The 26,714-nt window shown below is 40.1% G+C and overlaps 1 protein-coding gene across 1 annotated transcript in view; it reads left to right on the top strand.

Annotated features, from left to right (window-relative positions):
* The window catches only part of adgrb1 (adhesion G protein-coupled receptor B1), a 116,462-nt gene that overhangs the window by 62,364 nt on the left and 27,384 nt on the right, over window positions 1-26,714 (top strand). The window contains exons 15-17 of the mRNA XM_022750937.1: window positions 2,621-2,723; window positions 2,848-2,891; window positions 15,383-15,509. Coding sequence (XP_022606658.1) covers window positions 2,621-2,723; window positions 2,848-2,891; window positions 15,383-15,509 — 274 coding nt within the window. The remainder of the gene's footprint in view (window positions 1-2,620; window positions 2,724-2,847; window positions 2,892-15,382; window positions 15,510-26,714) is intronic.

Consider the following 26,714-nt stretch of genomic DNA (forward strand, 5'->3'; position numbering starts at 1 on the left):
ATGAGGTCTTTCAGAAAGTCATGTGACACCACCAGTATGTCCTTTCTCCATGTTCATTCTGCTGGTCTGTATTTCCTCCTCATCTCTGGTTATTTAGCTATGAGTTGGTTTGACTCTCCTCCTCCTTGTTGTAGCACCGGGGCCCGCCCTATAATCACGAATGTCACTGACTTCCTGACTGACTGACTGAATGACTGACTGACTGATGATATTTCTGTCTACTGAGCTGCTTTGGTTTCCCTGCTGCTCGGGAACTGCAGGGAAGAGGAGGAGCGCTTCCAATACACTGAGCCTTGCCTCCATTACAGCAAATAAACTACTTTGATTCCATGTATCATTATTACTAAATGAGGCAGAGGAATAACTGAACATAAGACACACTGAGCAGAGAGAGCAGGAGAGAGAGAGGGAGAGAGAGAAGTCATCACTAACGAGGCTTCCTACGAACGACTATGACCAACTCTACATATCAAACAGAGGGAGTTAGACTAAAAGACCTACCTCTAATAAAAGTCTGTGATGTTCTGGAGTTGAAGTAAATCGCTCTATGATTGTCATAAAAGCAAAAGCCTGAAAAAATAACTTAAAAAAAGAAAGACAGTCTGTCTCTTCTAACTTTCTCTCTGATCATGTTACAGTAAATCCAGCTGAAGTCACAGACTCTTTGTCTCTCATTTATGTGTTTGGTGATTTTGTCAGACGATGTCACAGTTATAAAATCAGGATTTGACCAGAGGTTCAGACATGTACAAGGTTTAGACCTGGTTTTGTTTCATGTTAAACAAGAGATTCAGGACATTCCAACAAGACCCTGTTTGTCTGTGTGAGTCGGACTCATAGACTCAATTTTATTGTTTGTCTGGAGCATTGCTGCTTTCTGTCTGTGTGTTTATTGATGAATTTTCATCCGCCATCTTTGCTTGTGACGTCTAGAGTCATGAATTCGACACAGTGGCTGCTCTCAAAGCCAATCAGAGTGTCTGACTCAGAGGCTTGGCTGTCAGTTGTTATATACTCAAACTAGTTGGGAGCAGTGCTGTTTTATTCTGAGTTTAAAGTGAGGAGAAGTTGATCTGAGTTTAGTGTAGAGACAGAAAACAGACAGAAGGAGGTGAGCAGTCACATATTTAGAGCAGAAGAGGATGAGGAGATGATTTTTTAAGGAGCTGACAAAAAAACGTGCATGAATACTGCTCGAAAGAATGAGCAGAACTCATGATCAGATAAAGATCAAATCACCTTCAAATCAATCCAAAGACATGTGTGCAACTTTCTATATTGAAGTTGTTCTTTATTATGGTTTGCAGGGGTTATATCTGTAAAATAAGGAAAAGTCTGTTTTTGGTTTATCTTGTTTTAATGGGCTATTAACCTCTATTATACTGTACTGAAGCCTTTATTGATATTAGCTGAGGTTGTTCTGATTCTGAATATGTGTAGTACTTGGTGAAATTTTATAAAGCAAAACAAAGGTATGAAAAAACAGAAAAGTCTTAATGTGGTTAAAATCACATAAAATCAAGACTTTATCAAAGCCTAGAAAAACTAAAGCTAAAAGGTTGGAGAACTCCTGAATCAGAGCTGTGTCAGATGTCAGGTTTTGGGGCTCTGCGGATTAAAACACAAAGTAAAGGGATGTTGACATTTATCATAAAACCATGGGATTCAAATGTGGAGAACTTCCCAAGAGCATGTGGGAAATATTTAAAGTTATCTCCTTAAAATACTTCCAGGCCGCCCCCATGTCTTGTAAGCCTAAGTCTGGGCTCAACCAAGTCTCAATAAGCATAAATAACTCCAACTGGTTTGATAATTTAAGTCGTGGCTGAAGTCATGGTCTTATTCACCAGAGATCTGACAAACCAAATGTAACTGCGTTGGAATACGGGTGTGGGACAAGAGTTGAACATCTCCAAGCCCCGTTGGTGGAGATACGGTGTGGAAACAATGTTGTAATAGAGAGCTATTAGACGCTGAGCAACTGAGTTAAATAATTCCTTTAATAACTCAGTTCTCAGTGGAAAGAAACATCATTGATGCCAGCATGAACAACACCAGTGCTCACAGAGGGACACTTCCTCATGACATGCCTCACCACGGCGTCCCCTCGCTGAGTGTATGAGGCGCAGTGTGTGGGAGACACAGAGAGGCAGCAGTGTGGTGCCTCCTGGCACTTGAGCCTACGACTGTCACTGTACATATGGCACTAAGGTGGCATTTAACAGCGGGTGGTTGTACAGTAAATCATTGTATGACAAATAAACGGCACAGAAATCACTGACTGACAATGAAGAAGTCCAAAATGAATTCAACTTAATAGAGACATCATCTCCTCCCGGTGTTATATCTGAGCCACTGTAGTCTTATTTTGAAAAAAACAATAAGTTTCCTCTGAGAAAATCTCCTAACAACCCACTTATATGATAATGTAGGCTTTCTGATCCCAGCCTGTTTTCAAAGGTGCACCAGGTCCTGCTGCCCATGAGAGTGTAGTACACTTGGCACACCTGTCGCCCACTGAGCAGGGTGCCCTGTACACCTGTGCTCTTACTGCCAAGCTCACACAAACAGGGCCCTTGTTAAATGTATCAACACTGATGTTTTTCTTCTCTATCTGCAGGAACAGCACAGTCCTCAACTCCAAGGTGTTGTCAGTGACCATCAAGCCCACTCCTGCCTCCCTCTCCGCTCCGGTTGTAGTCGAATTTTCTCACCTGTACAACGTGAGTGACAAATAAACTTTTGTTTTCAAGCAATTCCAGATATGAAGCTGTTGTGATATGATGTGTTATACTAGTGCTGTGCTCTGTGATGGTAATCATATGGATTTCTCTTTTCATCCATCAGGGCACCACCAACCAGACCTGTATATCCTGGGATGAGAGCGACAGGTAAGAACCACTATATTGTTGATTTGACATGTGGCCATGACGGACTAATATGTCAACCTTTGACAGCTGATCTAAGATACTGTTGATTGCATTATGGGAAATATAATCCAGCATGTTTGGCACTTGCCCCATTCTAGAAACTTGATGTCTTCGCACTGGAGACAGTCAGAGACAGAGACATATTGTTTTCTGGTTGTCCGCACGTATGTACATACGTCTCATTCTCATGGACACAATATCTCTGTAACACCTTGATGGAACTTCTTCAAGTTTGGCACAGACATTCACTTGGAGTCAAGGACAAACTGTTAGATTTTGGTGGTCAGAGGTCGGTTTTGGCCTTGTGAATGCAATATCTTGCAATATCTTGCACAAAAACGATGGTAATTCTAGTTAATCTATCTTTTGTGAATGGAACTGCAGTACAATGAAGTAGCTCTTGAATGGTGCCAGTAGCTAATATTTAACTACCAACTCTTTGGTCTAAACCAAGAAACTGCATGAAACTAATGGCCAGATTTTTATGAAATGTGCATCCATTTTCCCCAGAGGATAAACTTTAATAAATTTGGTAGCCCCACGATTATTCTTTTAATGCCACTATCAAACCAAAGGTTCCACTTGTACACAGGAATATCTAAGATGAATTGGCAGATTGCCATGAAATTTATTTATGCACATTTTGATGTCATGCTTGGCTGAGGTGGAAAAGTTGGTGGACAACATGTAATGGAAATGTGACACAATTCAATGGAATCATACTTAGCAAAATAAATCATGATTGTACATAAAGCATGCAACTTAAAGGAGCTATTTGTAAGTTTTGCTGTTGCTACATGGCTAGCACTTGCATTAACAGTTGTTTACTTACTAGTCTGGCAGAGAATTTCAGCCATCGTTGCATTGTAGGTTAAAGTAGGTACCGTGAGCAGCACTACGTCTTCAGGCCAGACTGGAGGCTACAGTGACAAGACAGACCAACCAGCTAAGGCTAACTGGTTAGCATGCTAACTTCAGTAGAAGAAAATAAAATAACAAAAGAACAAAGGGATTGCTTTCCACCTCTGGAGACAGCTGTTGTTGAGTAAAGGAATGAGGTTTGTTGCTGAACTCACAAAGTTTCTTCCAGACTGGTAAGTAAACAGCTGTTAATGCTAATGTTAGCTGTGTAGCAATAGCAAATCCTCCACCTCACTGCAGAGATGCCCTCTTCTTCTGCAGTGGTTTAATAGCACTAGACTGAAGAATTGGTGTCATCGATTGTTTATCTTGAACCCAGAACCAACGTACGTAGCCAACGTTAGCAGAGTTCAGCATCAAACTTCATTTCTTTACTCACCAAGTGCTGTTGACAGATATGTGCACTAAAGCACATTTTACTTTGTGAAGTTTCAGGAAATTTGTATAAACTTGAAAACAAAATTTTGGAAACTTGACTTATGTTTTAGTCAACTCTTTTATATTATGTGTTGAAGTGAACATGGCCCACTAACTGAGCTTCAGACATTTTCATGGCAAAAAATTTGAGCAGTATTCAGCTTTTCGGCGACAGTTAGAGCCGGAGCCATATTGTTTCCAGTTTGTACATCCGCACGTCAGTCCCATTCTTGTGGACATAATATCTCAGTAACGCCTTGACGGAACTTTGGCACAAACATTCATTTGGACTCAAAGATAAACTGATTAGATTTTGGTGGTTAAAGGTCAAGGTCACTGTGACCTCACAAAACACGTTTTTGGCTATAACTCACAAATTCATTCAATAGCTATGACACACTTTAACCCCAGCTGACACTGAGTGGTCCAGATCCAATGGCATTAACATGGGAAATGTATAGTGTCTATAGCACATGGGGGAGTTCAGTACTCAGAGTGGGTGTTTTTACACCATGTCCCCTCTGAAAGTACCAGGGCCGGCCGCAGTGTTTTTAATCTTGACAAAGTCAGTGCAGCGTTCTCCAGTGAAAGCTGCTGAGTGTGTTGGACAGCTCGGCAGCTCTTGTCTGGGACAACGCTAACCCCACGCTATCGCTGCTACGACACTGATGCAGCATGTGGAAAATTAAAAGTGTCGCTCACAGCTTCCCTTCCTCTCCCACGCACACACATTGACATGTACATGGAGCAGTGAGAGAGAGAGAGAAAGAGAGAGAGAGAACTGGAGGCTAAAGAAAGAGTGAAAGATACATGTTCAATTTTAGTGCTGCTGTGGCCAGATTCAAAGCACTGCTCATTTGCTCCTTGCTTTTAAGTGCCCCCTTTGTTTAAGACAAGAAAATAGTGTGAGCATGTTAGAGCATGAGCAGTAAGCGAGAGAGAGAGAGAGGCAAACACTTTGCAGCCTTATTGCATTGCAGGTTTGGACATTTGCATTTAGATGGGTGCATACACTTGTGTTACAGAGACGAAGAGCAGAACATTCATCGTCTCAGTCAAGGGATTAAAAGAAGTTTGGTTTGCTGCATATAGACCTTTAGCAAGATGTGGGAAGCACAGACAGAAACAGTTGGATAGATGTTAATACGACAGTCTGACTTAATAACACAACATCATAAATATAGTTTCAAAATGACAGTTGAGACAGTATCCACAGTCATACCTAATTGTCACTGACAGTGTTATGTGAAATTCAAAGCCATAAATTCTTGAATAGAGGCTTTTTTCACCTCAGCTGCAGAGAGAACCAGCTTTTATATCAAAGACATTATTGTTGATATATTTTGTCAAATTTTAGTAAAACGTCCCCCTCTTGTCTGATCTGCTCCAGTTTAAAATTTACTGGTATAACCTCAAAACTAATTCACATTCTATAGCATTCATTTATCCAATTTCTATATTTTCTCTCATGGCTCACTTGAAAATCTCTCATAATAAAGCCCACATCCGACCCCATGACAACATGGAGGCCCGACGATCCCTTCAGAACACTTTTCATTTTAATGATAACAATCCAACATTCAGGACTGAACAGAAAGCAGGACAAACATTTAGGAGGCTCAGTTTCTCTTTTTTGTTTGATGGGGATCATTTCGTTTTACAACATTTAAAGACAGATTTTTTTTTATATAATTACATCTTTTCAAAATATTTATCGGCCCATTTGCAACACGTTCGCGCCCACCAGTGGGCCCCGGCCCACAGGTTGGAAACCACTGCTATAATTAAAAGAATTCGGTTTCATTCATTAAATAAGCGAAGCTGGTTTTACTTTGCTGTTTTTTTTTCCATCCATTAAATTCAACACTTCCTGCACAGACATTTCACATTCATAATCCCTTCTTTTGCTTATTAGGCTTTTGTTGTGAAACAGCTTTAACAGCTCAACAGTGATTCAAAAAAATGAAACGTAGATTATTGACTGAGAGCAGTATTAAAACAGAGATTCCAAGCTGCCGAGTGAGTTTGACTGGCTCTTGTTGTTAATTATAGTGCTGCCTTTATCATCCAGAAGCCTGTATCTGTTAGTGCCACGGTATTGAATTCTATCTTCGGTACATACAGAATAATATCAGTTGAGTAAACGGTGTCGTCGCTGTGACATTGTATGAAGGTTATGTGTGTTTTTGACAGTGCCGACGTCTCAGACGATGCGATGACAGAAACGCAGCAAGGACAAAGAATCTAATCTGGTGGTGTTTAGGTCTGGGGTTGGTAGTTGGGGGTTGGGGCGGGATGGGGGAGACATGTTCTATGCAAAATTAAAATCCATCTTGGACAGCAGCTATGATTAATGAGTTAATATTTGGGAGAGAAATTGGTATCTGAGGAGGCGTCCTTGTCATGTTGATAAGAGCTGTGAAGCAGCCTCGGCCTTCACTTCGCTTCAATCTGCTGAAATCAATAACAAGAGCATCTGCAGCGTCTGTGTCTGTCTTGCTCTCACTCACAGTGACATTATCACTCAGTTTTGTTTACAGTGTGTCTTACCTGATCTTCTATAAATACTTGAACTAAATGTGATTTGGAATCAGTTTGCAGCCTCAGATAACATCTGACAATTCCAACACTCTTAATGGGAACACAGAAAGCATTTGGTAGATTGTACTGCTGGGCAACTTTCCCGTCAGGCATTGTAAAGTTAGATAATTATAAGGAGTTTTCATGATTAATTTTGGGGCATTTTATGGCATTTATAGGAGACTTGACAGGAAATGAGGAAACCCAGGTCTCCTGCCAGACGCCAACATGGGTTGTTGTAGTTCCTCCCCACAATAAAGGGCCCCTCTATGGAAGGACATTTTCAAAAAGTCAATCGTGAACAACTGAGAACTAACATTTGTTCAAATTCATTTGAAGGCAACCCATTTACTCTAATGCTAATCTAAATGGTAGAACTGACATGTCAGTGTCAAATGCATTTAAAGACCGGATGAGTCACAGCTGCGCGACTAGACTGTCTCATTTCAAAGGCTCCTTCAAATGCATCCCTCTTGTCCCTCTTAGACCAGATCGTCTCATTTTGGTTCAGCCTTCGATCGTGGTTTACGACGGTGACACCTTCGTAGACCACGTCCTCTGAAGGATTTGGCCCCTGAATTTGGGACACAGCTGTAGTTTCACTCGCTTACATGTGTTACTTACTATTACTGTAACTAACTTGTCAGCTGATGACCTTACCTTTATCTGAACTGTTTCCATCTGTGGCAGATGAAACCAAAATGCTGCCACTCATCACTCCTCAGGTGGTTCGGTGGCTGGATTATCCATGTAGCACAGCTTGCTAGTTTTCCTGTATTGACCTTCAACAAAGGGAACAATAACTTAGTTTACTCACAGTGAATTTCACCAGCGCCTCACAGCCTGTTGCACTCTGTGAATCTTTAAGATAATTACAGACCCCGAGTTTAATTTTTCCCCATTTTTGCACAATACTTAAAGATTTGAATAAAAAGTGACAGTGCTTCTGCAAACTGTACCTGATCTATAATAATTACAATATATATGTGAGCTTTAAGTTGATGAATCTTGAGGCACATGATAAAATCGCAGCCAACGTGTTATCATGAAAACAAGTCCTCTTTGTAACTTTACCTGCAGTGTTATCTTTCAACACAGCATCTGCTCAAATAAAAGCCTCCCATCATTAACACAGTATGCTCTGGGATTCTTATTATTTTCTGACAATATAAGCAACATTAGATTCATTAGCAAGGCTGCGAAAAGGTGTCCTATGGATGTCTGAGTGTCTTTGTCTTGGTTTTTTAACCTGAGATCCACCATGTTTGCCAGCTCTGATTCTCAAGACAACCAGAATGCTTATTAACACCAGGTGTAAACACAAAGGCCCATGATCAGATGTCAATTTGCAGGTAATGTATGAAAGTACAGGTCGTATGTTAAAACCAGGTCCGACTGTTAGAACAGAACACCGGGGACTGACTTTTGTGTTTATGCTTGTCATCACTTAACAAATTAGACCAATTAAACAGTCTCACAAAAACCTGACGAGCCCCATTAACGTTTCCTTCGTTCATTATTAGTGCTGACATTATTAAACAAGCCCATTACCATGGGTCACTTCCTGTTCTCCATCACACACTGTTATCATGTATGTAATCTAAAATTAAATGAGCTTATTGTTGGTGTCTTGGAATTCAGATTTGGAATTCATTCACTCATAATAGAAAACAATAGAACAGGATAGACATTTTTTTTTCCAGACTGCAGCCACTAACCAGCCTTTCTTCACACAAATCAGCCGTGCTGTCTCATTGAGTTTACAGAGTGGGTGCTGATGTGGAGGAGCTGACCTCTGTGGACTTTGGACTGTGGCATTTTCATCAATTACTGCAAGACAATTAAAGGACAGTTGGTGAAGTTCAGTGGACGGGGGTCATGTTTGTTTACAAGTGTGAACAGAAAGAGGACAGTCCGATGTGTTTATATTCAGAGCATGCTCATCCACTCTAACTCATATGCCAGTTGTTTGAATACCTCTCTGTCTGACTGTCTGTAGTCTGTGGACAGGAAGTCATGGGACAAAGTCAAGTGTCAGAATTCAAATTTGTGAATGTCAAGTCATTTTTTTTTTTTATTTGTATGGCAGAACAGAACAACAGAAGTTATTTCAAGGTTTGCCTGAATGTGCTCCCCTCAGTATCCAGTCACAGTACTGCTCAACTAGCCTGCCATGTGATGTGACATTTACTGTGGGCCATGACATAACTACCTTAATTACAGCTGTTTAAATAATGCATTCATCTGCCACTTTGGTACAGGGTCATTATTTAGCCATTATGACCATAAAACATAATAAAAGACAGATGCAAACACAGACAACTCAGCAGTAATCTGGAGTTGTGTTTACCTGATAAACTAGTGAGAAAATATAACACTGTGAATATAAAAAGAAAATGTATCCGTTTCTTTGGCTGCTAAAAGCTTGTGATCTCCAGCTGGATAAAAAAGCTGTAAACCAGAAAATCAAAACAATGAGCTGAAAGATGCTACAATGCTCTTTAGAACTAAGGAGGAATTACAGCCTTAAAAAATGTGCTTCAAAATAATTTCACTTGAAAATAAGCAATAAATTATCTTAGATTGTAACAATGTACTGAGTCAATATATCGACTGGTATGTGACAGTAAAGATGATGAGTAATACTCTGTATGTTCTTCTTCGTCTTGTTCTGTTGAAATGTCAGAATCTATATTTAAAGGGCTCCTCCCGCACTGTGATGTGACACTTCCATAAAGCTGTGGGACCTGTTAGACAGAACACTGAAGCAGCAGGCTGAAATAAGTGGGTTTCCATCCTCCTTCTTTTATGTACATTTTCAATTTAGGAATATAAAAAAAGAAACTTGAAAAAGTATTTTACGATTGGTTGAGGTGGAAATCTTGACATACATGAGGAAAACAGCCACAGACAATATCATCAGATCTGTGAGTGCTGATACTGAAACTGTTCCTTCTTTCATGGTGCTCTTTTAAATGTGTCACTTTGTTGCACCCTCTTCTTCTGCATTGGTTTAATGGCACTTGACTGGAGAAGTAGCACCACCAACTGTTTCTCTTGATGAACCATCACTTAATATTTGCATAACAATGTCAAGCTTCAGCTTCCAGACTGAAACATGAAGCATCAACAGAGAAGAACCAAAAGCTGTAGTTCCTCTAATGACCACTAGAGTCTGGCTCCAACAGTAAGTCAATCCCCACTCAATCCCATGTTAAAATGACCAAATTTACAGCAGAAATAAACATGTTTACAGTCTGGTACAAAAACAGTTTTGGTCTCTATAGCAAATTTCATCCTTCATGACACCTGTTTATACAACTCACCTGTTTACATTTTATTAAGGATTAAAGTTGTGGAGAATTTAGGGCGTGGCCTCTTTGGTGCATGTCAGTTTGTGGAAAGCATACGCTCACCCACCTGTCACTCAAAGTCTCAGCTCCACACACACGCCCCTCCTCTTTGACCATATTTGGATTAGCTGGGAGTTAGTGGCGGATTGATTCTGAAAAGATTATTTGTCAAAAAAATATTATTGGCTGAATTGTCCAAAATCTTTTTTATTTTTCAGAGCAGTGAACACCATGCAGGAATGATGAGTCCATGTTCATATATTTCCTCTGTGCTGGCTGCTTTTCATCCATGTGGCCTGTTCTTGGCAGAGGACGTCCTCCCATGCAGGGCTGCTGCACCAGCACCTAAATTATCCAATTAGACAGTGGGCAAGTCTGTGTGCAGGCCACAGTGTGTCTCACAGAGAGGCCTAATCACGTCAGCCACAGAGAAACTGCACTCAGTCCTAATATATTGGATTTCTGTTAAAGGTGATGAGCTAATCTGCACACACACACAATCACACACACACACACACACACACACACACACACACACACACTCTAAAGACAGACATCTCTGTGAATGAACTGTTAAATATTCTCAGTAATCTGCAGCGTCACCTTCATGTCATTATGGTTGTGTTGTTCTCAGGTGTTGTACAGACAGGTGACACATCAAAGGAAAAACCTGACAAATAGAAACAGACCAGACACTGTGACATCTATGACTTTCACAGTCACCACATATCAAAAGTGAAGTGACAGTGAAGTTGAAGTTGTCAGACTTCAGATAGACTGATTCTGAATTCATCTGTTGCAAAAAGCTGTTTAGTTCTTGACTATTTTAAGATGGACTGTGGTACAATGAATTCTGGGTAAAATAAGCCTTTTTTTTCAATATAAAAAAAGCTCAGACAGAGAAACCACATCCAACTGCTGAGCTCCATTTAACCTCAGCAGAATATGTTTGTCTTTGGGAAGAATTCAACAGTTACAAGACGTTTTACTTTGGAAATTCAGTGAAGAGTGAAATAATAAAAAGTAAAATAAAAAAAAAACGATTTGTCCTTTAAACTGTCACTTGTTTGCATTGAATCAGGTTTGCAGTAGAGGTTAAAGGTCATGGTTACTGCATGTGGTTAAATCGTGGTTCAGTTGTGTCACGGCTCGGTCACAGTTTGGTCGTTTTTAATGTTGATCTTTCAGAAGTGGAATGTCAGACACATTATCAGGGTTGTTTTGCTTTATTTTCTCACCATCTTTTGTATCTTTATTTCCAGAATAGCAAATATTAGCAGACGGTGTTCTAATATTAATAAATGGGTCCATTGTACTGTATAATTATTTCCTAGAATGTTTCCTTTGTATTTAGGATTTATTATTAATTATAGGAAAAAATGAAGACAAAGAAGTTTCTGAAAGAAACTTAAATTATTGTTGAATTATGTATTTGAGTCTTGACACATTGCACATTTTTGGATGTTCAGCTGACTCTAGCTTATGCTAACTTAGCAGTTAATTGGAAAGTTGAAAGTATGGCGATTGAACACTGTCACTGTTTTACCTATAATTAGATTCTTTCCTCGAGACTTGCTTCACACCTGTAAAGTAAAACTTTAAAGAACTAAAAATTTGTTTTGTAACAAGTGAAGTGTATCATTACACACATATATAACCTGGGTTTCAAGGACCTATTTGTAAGTTTTGCTATTGCTACATAGCTAACGTTAGCATTAACTGCTGTAACAGTCTTACTAAGAGCTTCAGCCATCATTGTGTTTACATGACAAGAGGCTATTACACGTCCTCTGAGCTGAGGGACCCCTTCAGGGTAGCGTTGACCCTACAGCCACTCCAGCTGGACCGGGGCCAGCTGGTTAGCATGCTCACTTAAATAGATGAAAAGGAGTGATCGAAATAGAAGCAAAACCAAAGGGTTGTTTTCCACCTCTGGAAACAGTTCTTAGTGAGTAAAGGAATGAAGTTTGATGCTGAACAATATTTCCTGTGGACTGGTGAGTAAATAGCTTTTAATGCTAACGTTAGCCACTTAGCAATAAGTTTAAAAGTTTAAAAGAAAAAGTTTAAAAAGTCAACTCTGATGACTTAGCTTTACCGTGCCTAAGATGCTCTCAGCCTCCTACGGTGTGGGTAGACTCCTGTTAATCGACAGTCATTTTCTAAGAGTCCTCAGTTACATTGCTTTTATTATGATCATCTGACCAGAACCTGGAGCGTAAATACAGGCCTGGAGTGAGACATGCTGATGCTTGTAGCAGACGTTGGCAGCTGACTGGAGTGGCCGCCATGGAGCTGAAACAGCACCAAAACGTCCTGTGTGAAGGATGTATTACCATCACAGCGACTGTGTGATAGCATCAATGCAGAAATCTTTTCACTGCAGGACCTGACACTCTCCTCTGAAACCACTTACACTTTAAAGTTAGAGTGAAACTGAATTCTATGAGTCAGACTCAACAACAACAAGATTTACATAAAGTATTGGCTCATTGCTTTTCCTTTATTTGATTAGTGTGTGTGCGGCCTGAATTCAGTCTATAGATTTTTTTCAGCTTCCTGATGAGTGACATTTCAAGTGCTTGTTATTGTCAGTGCCTGACAAATGAATTTGGATTCCATGGCCGGAGAACAAGTTTGAGTCAGAACGTGTGCTGCTCAATCAAGTCGATGCAAATTCAAGTCAATCAAGTGAATGTGAACTTGTGTGAGGAGAATTGGAGTCTGTCGCCTGTTGCTGCTTGTTGTTAATTCATAACACTGGGCTACTTCTTCATCAGTTTGACTTGTGTGCTTAATTCCTCAGCAGACTGATGTATGGCCAGTGCGTGTCAGCAGCCCCGCCAAATGGAGCTTTACTGTCTAAACACCAGAGTGTCAAATTACCAAACCCTACAACAATATGTCAAACTGCTCTGATTCAACTTTAAACCAAAGACTCTCTCTTTACAAAGAGGAACATAACTGTGGCAGTCTTTTTTACATATTTTAGTTTTTAATGAATTATGGGGCTTTCAACTGGATTTTCTGCTTAATTGGTTTTTGAAATATCAGATGTGTCTCTGTCCTATATTACCTACTCATACTATTAAGTACACCGACTCTGTCTCATGTCAGTTTGTGTCCAGGTAAACCCAATGTAATCTATTGATTTCATGTACAATGATGCCGATTGTCCATTGTGATGCATATTGTTTTTAGGTTGTATGTCCGAATGTTTGTCTCATTCTTGTGGACACGATATCTCCATAACGCCTTAACGAAATTTCTTCAAATTTGGCACAACATCCACTTTTTTGTGAATCAAGGATGAACTGATTAGATTTTGGTGGTCAAAGGTCAAAGGTCAAGTTCAGTGTGACCTCACAAAACACTTTTTAAGCCATAACCCAAAACTTCACACAGTAATTATAACAAAATTTCACACAAATGGTTCATATTTTATATGACTCTGGATAGACAGGGATGTAAACCGCTAGTCTGAGTGGAGGAGGGAGACAACCATGAGGAGGAGATTCTATTTTTTTTTTTGCGATAGTCGATGAAAGTTTTAGTTTGTCAAATTGTAAAGAAATAAATAGAAATGTTCCACTGGTTTCACAACAGAAACATATCAAATTTTAGCGACTACAGCATGATTAAACTTTTTTATGGTTATGTTTAGGCACTCGCAGCTCTTGGTTTGTGAAAGGTTGTGGTCTGGTTTAAAACAGAAAAAAGTTCACAGTGACTTCAGACACAGTGTGTTTATGTTTATTTTATGAAAAAAACATGATCTTTTGTACCTTTACAAAAATGTTTTTAATGCCAGAACCAAACCACAGAGTGAATTCTGGATGCAAACCTGGATAATAATAAAGCTGATTTCCATTATGAGCTGTGTGTCACAGTCATGTCCAGGTAAACAAAATCAATAGGTCAAATTTCGTGTGCCTGGACACAAACTGACATGAGACTATATGCCCTCTAGGAACTGCATGCGATTCATTACATAATAATCATAATAATCTGATGCACTATTTTATTCAGGAAATTATGCATTTGTGGCACAAATATCAAACTAAAACACAAATATCTGTTACTTTAGAACAACAGAAGCCCTGCAGAAAAAAGATGACATATTTGGAATGACAAAAACAAACAAACAAAAATATTTATGCTTTGAAAATTGAGATACTATGACTTTTTTTTTAACCTCAAGTCAAAATTCTACAGTTCAGTGAAAGTTATGAGACTATAACTATGTCATTATGACTTAAAAGTACTTATTTAAAAAAAAGAATATTTACCTTTATAATTATGACTGACAAAATGTTTATATTTTTTAATCATTAGGTACTAACTTTTTTTTGGCAGTAATGAGCTTCCACAGAACCTCATCAGAACATATTTCATATAAACATTCAGAGCAGAGGTCACAGACATTAAACTGTGTCCAACAGCTTCTGGAGGTTCTCCAACGCTCCAAAGATTTGTGAGTAAAGCACAAATTAAGATTCCTCCCTGTCAGACATTTATTAAAAAAAACAAAAACAAAAAAAAAACAGTGCTTTTGATCAATGGACCAGATTATCATGTGTGTAGCAGCATTCCCAGCATCCAACCAGAACCAGGCCTCAAAAGATGTTGTGGAGCAATTCACTTCAAAATAAAAAAAAAATAAAAAAAATAGAGACTTACAAAGGATGTTATTATTATCATTTAAAAAATAGAGATACTTGAAATACATAAATACTGATAATTATAGGTAGCATAATAGTTATTTATAGATCATGTGTAGTATTATTATTCAATAATAATAATAATAATAATAATAATAATATTAATAATAATAATAATAATAATAGATATTTGTGGTGTTGGTGCTAACAGGGTGTCGGTGGTGTAATGTGTCCAGGCAGAGACCTGCAGCACGCTGCTCACATCCTTCCCGCCGCCGCTCACTCCGCTCTCTGCTCCTCCGCCTGCGACCGGCGGAGATGTGAAGTGGATTAAACAGCCGGTGGAACGCGGTGGGATTTGAACCGCTTTCTTATTTCTTTTGCCAGGACTGTGTCTATATTCACCGCATCGCTTCTGTGTGTGTATGTGTGTGCGTGTATGTGTGTGTGTGCTGGTGCGCGCGCGTGTCTTTCCGTGTGTCTGTCCGCGCGCTTGTGTGTGTGTTTTTCTCCCGTGCAGCTCCTCTCTGCTGGGATCCTGGTCTGCCAGGGGCTGCAAAACCGTGCTAGTCGACTCATTCAGAACCAAATGCGTGTGTGACAGACTGTCCACCTTCGCCATTTTAGCACGGCTAAATCCCGAAATGGTAAGTCCACCACCTCCCTTCACTTGTCTGCGTTAGACGTATCGGAGACGGTGTGTTTAAGGTATCGGAGACGGTGTGTTTTTGTGAGGTTTTATGTGAATGCATCAGCTGTTTTTTTTTCTTCCAAAGGGCGTCATTGTCATTACATATCAACAGATCCTCCCTCTCTCCCTCTCTCTCCCCTCCTCCCTCTCTCTGTCTGGACATGCCAAAGCCATGCTGCAAAGGCTTATTATATGCTTTTAAATTTTATTTATTCATTTTATTTCATTCATTTATTTCATGTGTTTATCTTTTCATTTTGGGTGGGTGTCAGTTTGCTCTGTGCTAACCTGTGCTGATATTCATACATGAGCTGGTGAGTGGGAGATTTAAGATTTAACATGATGATCACCTGCATGTAAACCCCCAACCCCCCTACCTTCACTTTCCTTATTTAATGTGAACACCAGCAATTGATGTTCATATTAGCATATTTTAACATATTACACTGTCACTGGTGTCGCCATGGTTACCAGGCCCCGTAGAGGGCATCTTCATGGCAATTCAATGTGTACAAAAAGAAAGACATTTTTAATAAGACTAAGCTCCACAAACACACTTCCCCTCCATTGTGGCTGCAGCTGGACACAGCCAGCCAGCAGTGTGTGTGTGTGTGTGTGTGTGTGTGTGTGTGTGTGTGTGTGTGTGTGTGTGTGTGTGTGTGTGTGATAATGTTTTTTTTAAAATGACAGCAGAATCCCAGTGACTCAAACATGCCCCAGTTCTTTGGGGAAAGGGCAGCTTCTTTGTGTCTTTGTGGGGAATTTTCATTCAGTGCGATTAGTTATTATTAGACTGGAAATTGCCTCGGAAGCAATTTGTTCACTAGTTGCCGTGGTAACAGCACCGAGGTTTTCTTAAAGACATAGGAGGCAGTGTGCTGTTCATCCTGCTGCCTGCGTGGCCTAGGAGGGGAAGGCTGTAGGCTGGGGGGGGGGGGGGGGGGTTGTGGATTACACTGATGGAAACAGTTTGGCTTTCCCGCCTTGAGTCAAGCTCATGTGATTGTGTTTGTTGGAGACAGTTGAGGTTTGATTGAAACAGACGAGCATGTAAGTGATGGTGCTGTGTGCTGTGATGGCTTCAGCAACAGCAGGCGTCACGCTGGGAGGCTGCAGTGCTGTGTGTGATCTGTGATCTGAGCTGAAATATCTGTTATCACTTAATGAGGTGACTGACAGAAAATTGGTCAATTTAAGGAATACCTCAGTACTTTGGAGATAATGTGATGTGTTAAGTGTGAAGCTGGAGTCAGGACGTGGTTGGGTTAGCTTAGCATGAAGGTTTGAGGGGACAGTTAGGCGGGCTCCATCTATCAACTCATTTAACGGTCAGTTTGTGGTTTCAGGAGTCAACAACAGTTTCTTCATCTGTCTGCTTTCTGCAGCGTCTCTAGCTACAGTCCTGCACAGTGACACTGGTTGGTGAGCAATGGGTTTGATATAGGTCACTGAACCTGCACACAGTCTCTGTGCCTGGCTGTAGTTCCATATTACAACAAATGGTTATTTTTATATTTCTGTTGAGCTTTAGGTCTTTAGCTTAGCTGTAGAGCTGTTGACTGGATTGCTGTTCCTCCCTTCTGTCTTTATGCTAAGCTAGGTTAACCTTGTCTTTGGGCTCAACCTTTAAATTTCCCTCTTGAAAAGAAAATGATAGAGTAAATTCCCAGAATGAGGGGCTTCTTTGAGTCAACTGAAAATCTTGATAATGATGGTTTCAGTCAGTTAGTTGCTTAAGATCTTTGTAAACTGGTAGTTTTACTGTTGGATGGCCAAAGCTATAGTCGCTGTATTTCTAACGTGTGGACATATTTGACATTATTTGTGATATTTTTTTGCGTAATGATTAATCTAATAATTGTTTATTGCTTTGTTTCCTCCTGCCGTTCACACTACTCTGGAATTTTCAAGCGTCTGAACTGAGACTTTCAGAAACACTGCTGGAATAGGACAACTCTGGGGTTGTTTTATTTTGAAAACTCTAGGGGTGTTTTTTATTTTGAAAACTCTGGGGTTGTGTTTTATTTTGAAAACTCTGGGGTTGTGTTGTAATCTGGACAGACAGAAACTGAGAGCATTGGAAACGATGACATCACACCCACGGTCTCTCCTGATTGGCTCTCATCAGCCTGGACTACTAGTGGTGAATACAACATGATAATGAACTACAGTGTTACAGTGTCTTTGCTAGCAGCTGTTGTTCACTTACATTCTCTATTTTAATGCTACAACTGTCTTTACTGTAACTAACCAACTACAGAGTAGACAATCTACTTCCTGTTTACACCAACTCGCACATGTTCAGTGTAGGTGAATGGTCATGAGATATGTGTTTTAGTGTGTTAGTCTAGATGGAGATTATTTCCGATATGAAGCTAAATCCCTCATGTAGATATTTTTAGTTTAAAAGTTGAAAATGTTTCAGTGTGGACGGGGCCTGACTTACTGAGCAGCTTCAGCAGCAGGAGCAACAAACACTGTATGCAGTAAATCATGAGATGTGTTTAATGCACAAACAGAACAAAAAACTAATAATCTAATATCAATAATGCTTTATTCAAATTTTCTGCTGTGTTTACTGGATCATAAATTACAAAATACTGCTGCTGCCTCAAGTACAATACATTAGTTACATTATCTTAGTTTTTAAATTATGAGCTGATTAATCAGTTACTTGATAAAATAAAAAAACAAAAGGAACCCGTTTTAATATTCGATTAACCATTTGAATCAATTGTCAAGTGAAAATGTAAAATTATGTGTGGATCATGTTTGAGATTTGGACATTACTCAGACAACAGTACTTCAAGATGCAACTAAAAATCAATTATTTGGTCTGTAAAACGTCAGAAGACAGTGAAAATATCCACACACCATTCCCTAAATCCCAAGGTGAAGGTGATGTCTTCAGATTCTTTGTTTTGTCCAATCAGAACCCAGTGAACCAACATCTGATCATGTGAGACAAAGAGCAGCAGAGCTGGAACATTGACTGTGACATTTCTGACTAAACTTCTTCAGATAATCAAAGGATGAACTAAGTCTTTCAGCTCCAGTTAAACTATAAATGTAACTATAAAGTATCTCTATATGGGGGGGTTAAAGAGGACCATGTTTCACTGCCCTTCATATACTGTTTATTTTATCTGATTGTTAGCTATGCTAGTGGCTCCATGGATGCCAGTGTTGCTCATTTTGTTGGATATTTACACTTCCTGTGGGATGAATCCTCCTGACTTTCACTTTAGTGACACTAGCAGGTACACATGTTTGTTTTTAGTGACATGTCTGGACATGTCATTAAATCTGGTTATTAGTTATCCAAAGTGCCAATAGGATGAATCCTAATACTGAGTTTGTTTTTCATGTGGCCCCTTCAGGTCAGAGTTGTCACTCATCTTGACAAATATCTTCTACTAGATGGATCAGCACTACATGTTGTACAAACTGATTGTTCTCAGAGGAGGAGAATAACTCTGGTCATCCCCTGTTCTGCAGCGCCTGTTGTCAAATACTTTAGTTAGCATGCTAACATGCTAAACTAAGATGATGAACATGACAAACATTATTGCTACTTGTTAGCATTGTCATTGTGAGCATGTTGCCATGCTAGCTTTAGCTTTTGGCTTAAATCACTGAAGCTCATCCTAAGTGAACCAGCACTGGGTCGTCCTCAGTTAGCTGTTCACCTGCTTCCACCTGTGCAGACGACTGCCTGTTCACCGCTCTGCTGCAGCCTGGAGGCTCCAACACCCTGAGGGAGGCTAAATGTTGACGGCTCCTTTCGCCAGGAATAGAGGAAAAAGGCAGCCCCCCCCCCATGCTGCCATCCCCTCCCCCACCTTCTATTATTTTGTGAGACAGCCATGGCTGCCATGCTAATTACGCCTACTGCAACAAACAGTAGCTTCTAAATGGCCCAGCCGCTCTGTCTGCAGCTAACCTCCTACAGCCCCAGCATGACAAACACCCCAGCCTCTTTTTTCCTCTCCATCTTCCCCCTCGTTCCTCTTTTTCTCCTATCTTCCTATTCTCTATTCATTCCATCACACCATTTTTCATGCTCTGGGGCTGCATTATATTTTAGCTCTCTCTCTCTCTCCCTGAGCTTACTACATCATTTACTCTCTCGCTGCCACCTCTAGTGTCCATTTTGCTCAGTCCAACTTTGCTGCAGGCTTTTAGAAGGAAAAACAGAGAAAAATACACTGCAGTCAAAGGCAACCAACACCCCCACCCCCCAAAGCCTGAGCCCAGTTTACTGCCACTGCTAGACCTGTGTGTGTTGAAGTGAAGGAGGATGAATGAATGTGCCTGTATGATTGTGGGTGGTGTGAGCCTGCATCTCAGTGTGCTGTCAGGAGCCTGGAGATACAGTGACAAGGCTTTTTGGCCAATTAGCCCACATTGTAAGGAAAACAAATAATTAAGGAGATCAGGGTTTCAGGTCACTGGAGTGTCAACACACTCAAATTCCAGCATGTATATGTTTGTGTTTCATCTTTTAACTGGCTCTAAAAATAGTTGTGATGGTCATATTTAGATAGACAACTGCAGCTGCTCCATGTGGGCTCTGCTGAAATGTAAAAAATGTCTAATGGGATTAAACATGAATACATGAAAAAATACAATACAACACAGCTGTTTGTGTGAATTTGTTCTGTAAAAGAGAAGTTGATTTTATTAAATATACATCAAACGATTAAATTTTCATTTTTAAACTGAAAACACATATCACATGACCATTCACCTACACTGAGCATGTGCAAGCCGATGTAAACAGGAAGTAGATTGTCTCCTCTGCAGTTGGTTAGTTACAGTAAATCCTCTGAAGGAGGAACAGCAAAGACAGTTGTAGCATTAAAATAGAGAATGTAAGTGAACAACAGCTGCTAGCAATGACAACAAGGTCTGTAACACTGCAACTCATTATCATGTTGTATTCACCACTGGTAGTCCAGGCTGATGAAAGCCAATCAGGAGAGACCGTGGGTGTGATGTCATCGTTTTCAATGGTCTCTGTTTCTGTCCATCCAGTCTACAGCACAACCAAAGAGTTTTCAAAATGAAACACAACCCCAGAGTTTCACACTAAAACAGGTCCATCAGCGTTTCTGAAAGTCTCAGTTGTAGAGGCTTGAAACCTCTGGAGTCGTGCAGACAGCAGGATGAAACTTAAAAAAACAACGTAGTAGTGTGGACAGAGACTTAATATGGCCACTGAAACCTGAAGCTGGAGCTGGCAGCCAGTTAGCTTAGCTTAGCTTAGCACAAAGACTGGAACAAGGTGAAACTACTAGCCTGTCTCTAAAGAAAATCACCTCTACAGCTCACTAATTAGCATGTTATATATCTCCTTTGTTTAATCTGCACTTAGTGTCAGGAGTGGCAACTGTGCTACAGCATGTAACTCCCCCAAACACTACTAATGACAGACACAAGATAATAACAAGGTGACAATCAAGTGTTGTGTATTTATGACCTGTTTCCAGTCTTTATGCTAAGCTAGGCTAACCATATCCAGATGTAAATTACAGTAGCAGAAAGTGTAACACGGCCTTTAGTTGGAAAAGTTCACTCTGAACACCTCGGCTTCAGTTGTTAGCTTGTTGAAATGAAGCGATTTGCAGTTACTTTTCTTAGCATGCATTTGCTGGTTGTTTTCTCAGATGAATTGTTTGGTCTGTGAAAAAAAAGGAGGGAAAATGTTCTTTACAGCCGAGGGTGATGTCTGCTCACTTTTTTTTTCTTTTCTAAAACCCAGAAATGTCAATCATTTATCAGTGTAGTTGTTGAATGATTCATCAGTTAATGGACTAATCATTTCTATTATCATTTAACTGACTGATTAAATTTACACCAGGTTCCACTGAGGAGACATACAGTACATGGCTTTTCTCTGATCAGCATGAGGATCAGTAATTTTATCATCCACTCTGTATAGTTGATACCAGTGCAGCTTGCAGACGTATCTATTGACTGTAAATATTGGCAGCAGCTTGATCTGATAGATTTCTGGAGGAAGAGACATCCCATGCTGCTCCTCAGCGTCTCTACTCGTGTGGAATAATGCAGTCTGGTCACTTTATCTTTGACGGTGCTGCTCTCGTTTTGGACACCGCGTGATACTTCCTGCCGAGCTTTGTCATTGGCTGAGGAGGAAGTAAAAAGTTTGTCTGTCTCAGCAGATGCCTTTCCGTCCCACTGCACTCCTAATCTTTTCTCCCCCCTCTTTGCTTTTAGAGAAGGAACTTGCTGCAGTGCAGATTAATCAGAGGGATTTAATTAACTTAGTCCCAGCACACACATCAAACCTGGAGACAAGACAGGCTATGAACTTAGCCAATTATCTCTACCGGGGTGGGGGGTGGGGTGAGGGCTCCCTCTTGTCCTGGTCCACCCACCTTCTTTCTGTAAACTTATTTGTGTAAACTGGTCCCTCACCTTGCCATGACACCACACACCTCACAGCGTAACGGATGTACTGTTAATGGAATAACTTGAGTATCAGTGGCCTTGGTTATTTTTCTGGCTTTTGTGATGCAAAGTTGGTCCAATGCTTCAGTCCAGACTAAAGTGTCTCTACAACTATTGGACAGATTGCCTTGAATGTTTGCAACCGTTAATGGTCCCCAGATGACAAATGCAGCTTAGTGATCCCTGATTTCTCCTCTAGAACCACATGAGCTTCACATTTTCATTTTTATTGAAATTTGGGTTGCCGTGGGATTTGGTGCACACACATTCATGGACCCCAGAAGATGAATTGTAATAACTTTGATCTTCAGACTTTTCATATTGTAAGATGGTGAACATGATAAACATTTTACCTGCTTAACATCCACATGCTAGCTCACTGTGAGCATGCTAGCATGAGGCTATTGTCAGTTTTGGAGTTAAATATGTGTCATATTATACAAGTTAGAAATTATTAGAGTGAAGATGGAGCTTAAAATTTATCTTTTTTCCAAGTAGATGGACGTCAGGTCCTCATTCACTGTTGCCATGGCAGCTGGAAAGATGGAAGAGAATAATGACTGGAAGAAAGGTTTCGTTGATATGAAGGCATGCTTGGTGCTGTGCTGTTCTGTTGTTTGGAGGAGACGTGAGCAGAAGAAAGTTTTTATGCTGCTTTCACCAGAGCTGAGGATTGTCTCTGTTACTATGTTGTGACTGTGAAGGTGAATTTCAGCAGAAAGGTTTTTATGTATGTTGTTAATATGGTTTATGGTCATATTTGGAGCCATTTGACTTGAGCTGATGTTCGACCTGACACATTAGACATATGTTGTATAATATATTAGCTTGTTTACATGTAATAGCATTTACTACTTAGTTAGTAGTGTCTTTCTCTACCTGATAACATGAATGCTGCACAGGAGGAAACTTCACCTGCTGCAACAGTGTTCTGATTGTGTTCCACTTAGTGACGTTGCAGCATAAGTTGAGACGGTGCAACTGATCAAAGTGTTGGCGCTCGAACTTACTGTCAAACAGACGTTCTTCCTGTTGATGTTCATGCAGTTCTGAAATATTCTCTGTTGTCTAAAATTGGCAGAATTGTGACTTGGATCAATAACTATCTGATCAAGGAATAAGTAAGTAAGTAAGTGCGAATCAACTTTCAGTGCATTGTGGTTGATAAAAAAAAAGTATTACATACACCTTTAGAGACCTCTGAGATCTGTGTTTAATAATTAATACATTCACATTTTTCATATTTCCATATTAATGAATTTATATTTTCACACCTGAATATATTTATGCAATACCTTGTTTGGAATCTCTTCTCACACTGTACAAGGCACTTTTGATCTGATTTATGACACAGAATTGACAAGATTTAACACTGCACCAGAAACCTGCTAGCTAGCGACTATCTTCTCCCACAACAGTCAAATGTAATTTGTGGGTCAAGGAGAACTGGGGGCTCATATTGACACACAGAAGTTCACTGATTGAACCAGCTCATGTATGTCCAAAGCAAAGTAAGAGGGACAGGAGTGTAGGTAGATGAATTCTAGAAGTGCGTGATTCAGAAAATCTCACGATTCCATTCGATCTCAATTCTTTTCCTCAAGAAACTTTTAAGGTGGAATGTTTTCTTACGTGTTACTCAGTGCAGGATTGACATTTGGAAATCAATTGATACACCTAAAATGTCAATATGATAATTTAAACCATTTCTACATGACATACGCTTTACAGATGATCTAATCTTATAAATAAAGCTGCAGATAACATGGGTCTGATCGAGCTGCTTCTTCCCCTCGAAGTTATAAAATCTGAAATGTTTCCAAACGCAGGAGAGGTAATGTGAATGTCAGTCATATGTATGTTCTGACTGTCTCACTGTGTTTGAAAAGACATGAAGACAGTTCTTTATGTGTTTGGGGCCATTGTCCTGCTGTATAGAGATTTTGGACCAATCAATCGCCTCCCTGGTGGTACTGTGTGGCGGTTAAGAATCTAAAGGTGCCGGGGACGTTTGCATGATGTTGTAGGCGCAGTGAAATGTTAATGTATGTGATTGGCCAATCGTCTGCCAGATACAAGCTACATTACTTCAGCCTCTGTGGCAGGAGCCCTGCTGTTCCTGCAGGAGCCTGTAGCTTCTGATGCAGTGCTGCTGTTTGTATCAAAGGGCTCTGAGGTCATGATGTCACATCATCTTCTATTTTATTTTATGTATATTTCTGCAGACTACAGTACTTACTGCCTCTGTGGTTGATCGTGTATCAGATCTGAGGAAGTTTTTAATCTCTTCAGTGAATTTTAGTCAGGATAACGAGCTGGATAAATAAATCATTTTTAATCACTCTGTTTTTAAAGATCAGTGCTGGCAAACGGAAAAATAACAAGCAGCATAGACATAAACACACAGCCTTACACAACAGCCATGCTCCCTGCTGCAGCTGCTGATGCCATGATACAGTGTTGCTGTGGCAACCGAGACAATGTCTGCTGTAGCATGGGGATGGTGCTTAAGTGTCAGTTGTCAGGATGAGAAAGCAACTTCATCATGTGCATGTTGATTTCAGGAAGTTGACTTGGCCCACATCACCAGGTGTGTGTGTGTGTGTGTGTGTGTGTGTATGTGTGTGTGTGTGTTTCTGTTGATTTGAGGTGTTGTGGGTGATTCATGAATCACCTTGAAGTCACCTTGCTCTGCAACCACAGCCCAAAAAACAACCAGCCTGTCCATGTCGAGTCTCCAGCCATACATTCCAGATACCTGCATGTACAGTGTGTGTGTGTGTGTGTGTGTGTGTGTGTGTGTGTGTGTGTGTGTATGTGTATTCCCCACATAATTTTATTGTTAGTAGAGAATCCTCTGTACTGAAGCTCCACCAGTGAAATTCTTTTAGCTGATCTCTGAGCTTGTTAAGGCAGAGCTGGCCTTCCTCTGGTGTGTGTGTGTGTGTGTGTGTGTGTGTGTGTGTGTGTGTGTGTGTGTGTGTTCCGTACAGCCAGTCAACTCACTGACCTCAGTCATCTATCTGTGAGTCTCTAGTCAAATCATCAGTCTCTCAAGTTGAATTGGGAAATGTCCGTTGTCTGTACTGCCTGTGTGAGCACAGAGGACTGGGCTATAAAGGCCTAGAAATATGATCACCTCATCTGTCTGCTTTAAAACATTCTTGTTTACTGTTTATTCACTAGTTTCCATTGGAACAATTTAACATTTGCTAAAAGGGGGAAATCACAACCAAGTTAAATTTGACCCTGAACAAAAACAACAATAAAAAATAGCATCAACAAGAATCTGCCAGGAAGACATTGAACCCAGAGCTGTTTCTTTTTCCTGAGCCACTTCCTCCATCTTCAGTCACTGAACATGTATAAACTCACTTTTACTACATCACATGGAACAAGCAGCGTGTGTGACAACTTCCTCTAGCCCAGTGACACCAAATCTGAGGTCATTCTCATTGCCCCCGCTGGCTTCCAACCTAAAGTCCTCTGCCAGAAATCTTGGTGTTGTATTCGACTCTGATTATGAACTGGACCTCCATGTAAAAGGGGTTGTCGACTCATGTTTTTATCAGCTATGGGATATTGACCAAAATCAGGTCATATCTGTCATTCCCCAGACTGTGGAGTGTCCTGGCTGAGGAGACCAGGCCCCAGTTTAAAACACTACTGGAAACATACTCAGATAAAGCAGCTTGTAACTTGATTTCAATGCTTTTATCTTTGGTTTCTACTTTTGGTTTTATTTTTTGTCTGTTTTATTGATTTCATTGTTTAATGCAGGTATTTCTAATTCTCCCTGTTGTACTCACCTTGTTAATTGACACTTCTCTCTTCTCTGTCAGCACTTTGTAACTCTGTGCTATATAAATAAAGTTATTATTATTATTATTATTATTATTATTATTATTATTATTAAATGAACTTAAAGGAGTATAAGGAGTACACTATGACATCACTGCTGGGTTTGGTTACAGGTGCAACTGATCAATGATGCTGGCAGAGAAACACATGTGGTGTCCTGGGATACACTTTTCAAAACATTGTCTGAGCCAGACCCAGTTCATAACAGCATCAATACATGTGTTGATCAATACATGTATTGATGCTGCTATTCACAACATGTAAATTGATCGTTTCATCTACAAACGTAACCTGTAACATTGGGGAATGGATCTTTGTTTGAATCTGTTCGAGAATGACATTTTAGAGTCATTTACCAATTTACTCTAAAAGTTTTAAGTTTCAATCTTCTATCTTTATCTTGATACTAGAAATTGGTACATAGTCAAATGATGTTTGTTACTCTCTGATGTGATTGGTTGCGGACTTACAGCCACTTCTATTTAAGATGGTCCAGCACTGAAATGTTGCAAATAAGTCAATTATTGAAAGTTAGACAGTTAGCAGGATGTTGCTGTTTGCTCCCTCACGCAATAAATGTGCCACGTGTTCTTCTTGTCTAAGCTGAGGACGAGGTCAGCCTGCAGTTTCTATTGTAGTGAACGGGAGCTTGACTGGGGGTTACCTGTCAGTTAAGGGTTAAACCTCAGTGGAGTTAGATGTATTCATTTTCAGAGAGGAGGCTTGTGGCTACGTCCTGATGCCTATCGTGTGCTTATGGAGATAAATCTGTGCAGCCAGGAGCAGTTTAGAGAAAATGTTCCGCTCCACACTCTAGTTGGTC

This window comes from Seriola dumerili, unplaced genomic scaffold (genome assembly GCF_002260705.1).
Source record: "Seriola dumerili isolate Sdu_G_001 unplaced genomic scaffold, Sdu_1.0 BDQW01000016.1, whole genome shotgun sequence".
In the NCBI taxonomy this organism is placed as follows: domain Eukaryota; kingdom Metazoa; phylum Chordata; class Actinopteri; order Carangiformes; family Carangidae; genus Seriola; species Seriola dumerili.